This window comes from Plasmodium brasilianum, chromosome 3 (assembly GCF_023973825.1).
Source record: "Plasmodium brasilianum strain Bolivian I chromosome 3, whole genome shotgun sequence".
NCBI classification, from domain to species: Eukaryota; Apicomplexa; class Aconoidasida; order Haemosporida; family Plasmodiidae; genus Plasmodium; species Plasmodium brasilianum.
Genome location: NC_090116.1, coordinates 970,001 through 970,588, shown reverse-complemented (window position 1 = coordinate 970,588; position 588 = coordinate 970,001). Strand labels below are relative to the sequence as shown.

Sequence of the window (588 nt, the reverse complement as noted above, 5' to 3'; positions counted from 1 at the left end):
GGCTCCTTTAAAACAGTTTAATATACCAGAATGGAAGAAAAAAAAAAGAAAAAAAACTCGTATGTACCATGTTGAATAATCCTGTATGCACACAATAATTAAACGTTCTCCTTTTGTACAGGAGAACGGCTTTTTGTAGGTAAAAAAAAGGACGTGTTGTAGGATTCATAAATTAATGCTTTTATTTACCTTATGGGATGGAAGCAAACTGTACAGTAGACTTCCCCCCCTTGTATTAAAAAAAAAGGAAAAGTAATTCGTTTCTCCCACAAAAAAAAAAAAAAAAACAAAGTAACACACAAACACGTAAACACACACGCACACACCCACCCACACACTCGTGTTCATTTTTTGTATCACATAAAATCATTGCACGTGTGGGCATCCTCCCTCTTCTGTACATGCCCCCACGGGCATTGCTCTAAAGTTAGCTCGTCCTCATATTCGTCCCCCTCATGTTTATTATTATTATCATGTTGCTCCGTACTGTTTTCAAAAAAAATGGGAAATTTCAAAATAGCTGCTATACCTGACAAGGCATTTAACTGTTCGCCTGATGTATGATTATCAGAAAATATATAGACACTT

General features: G+C 35.9%; 1 protein-coding gene across 1 annotated transcript in view; it reads right to left on the bottom strand.

Annotated features, from left to right (window-relative positions):
- Positions 1-356: 356 nt before the first annotated feature.
- Positions 357-588, bottom strand: part of MKS88_000996 (pelota-like protein) — a gene marked incomplete at both ends in the record, with an annotated part of 1,260 nt that continues 1,028 nt past the window's right edge. Inside the window, one exon of the mRNA XM_067219647.1 lies at positions 357-588. This exon is cut by the window's right edge and continues 1,028 nt beyond it. Within this exon, the coding sequence (XP_067075362.1) occupies positions 357-588 (232 nt within the window).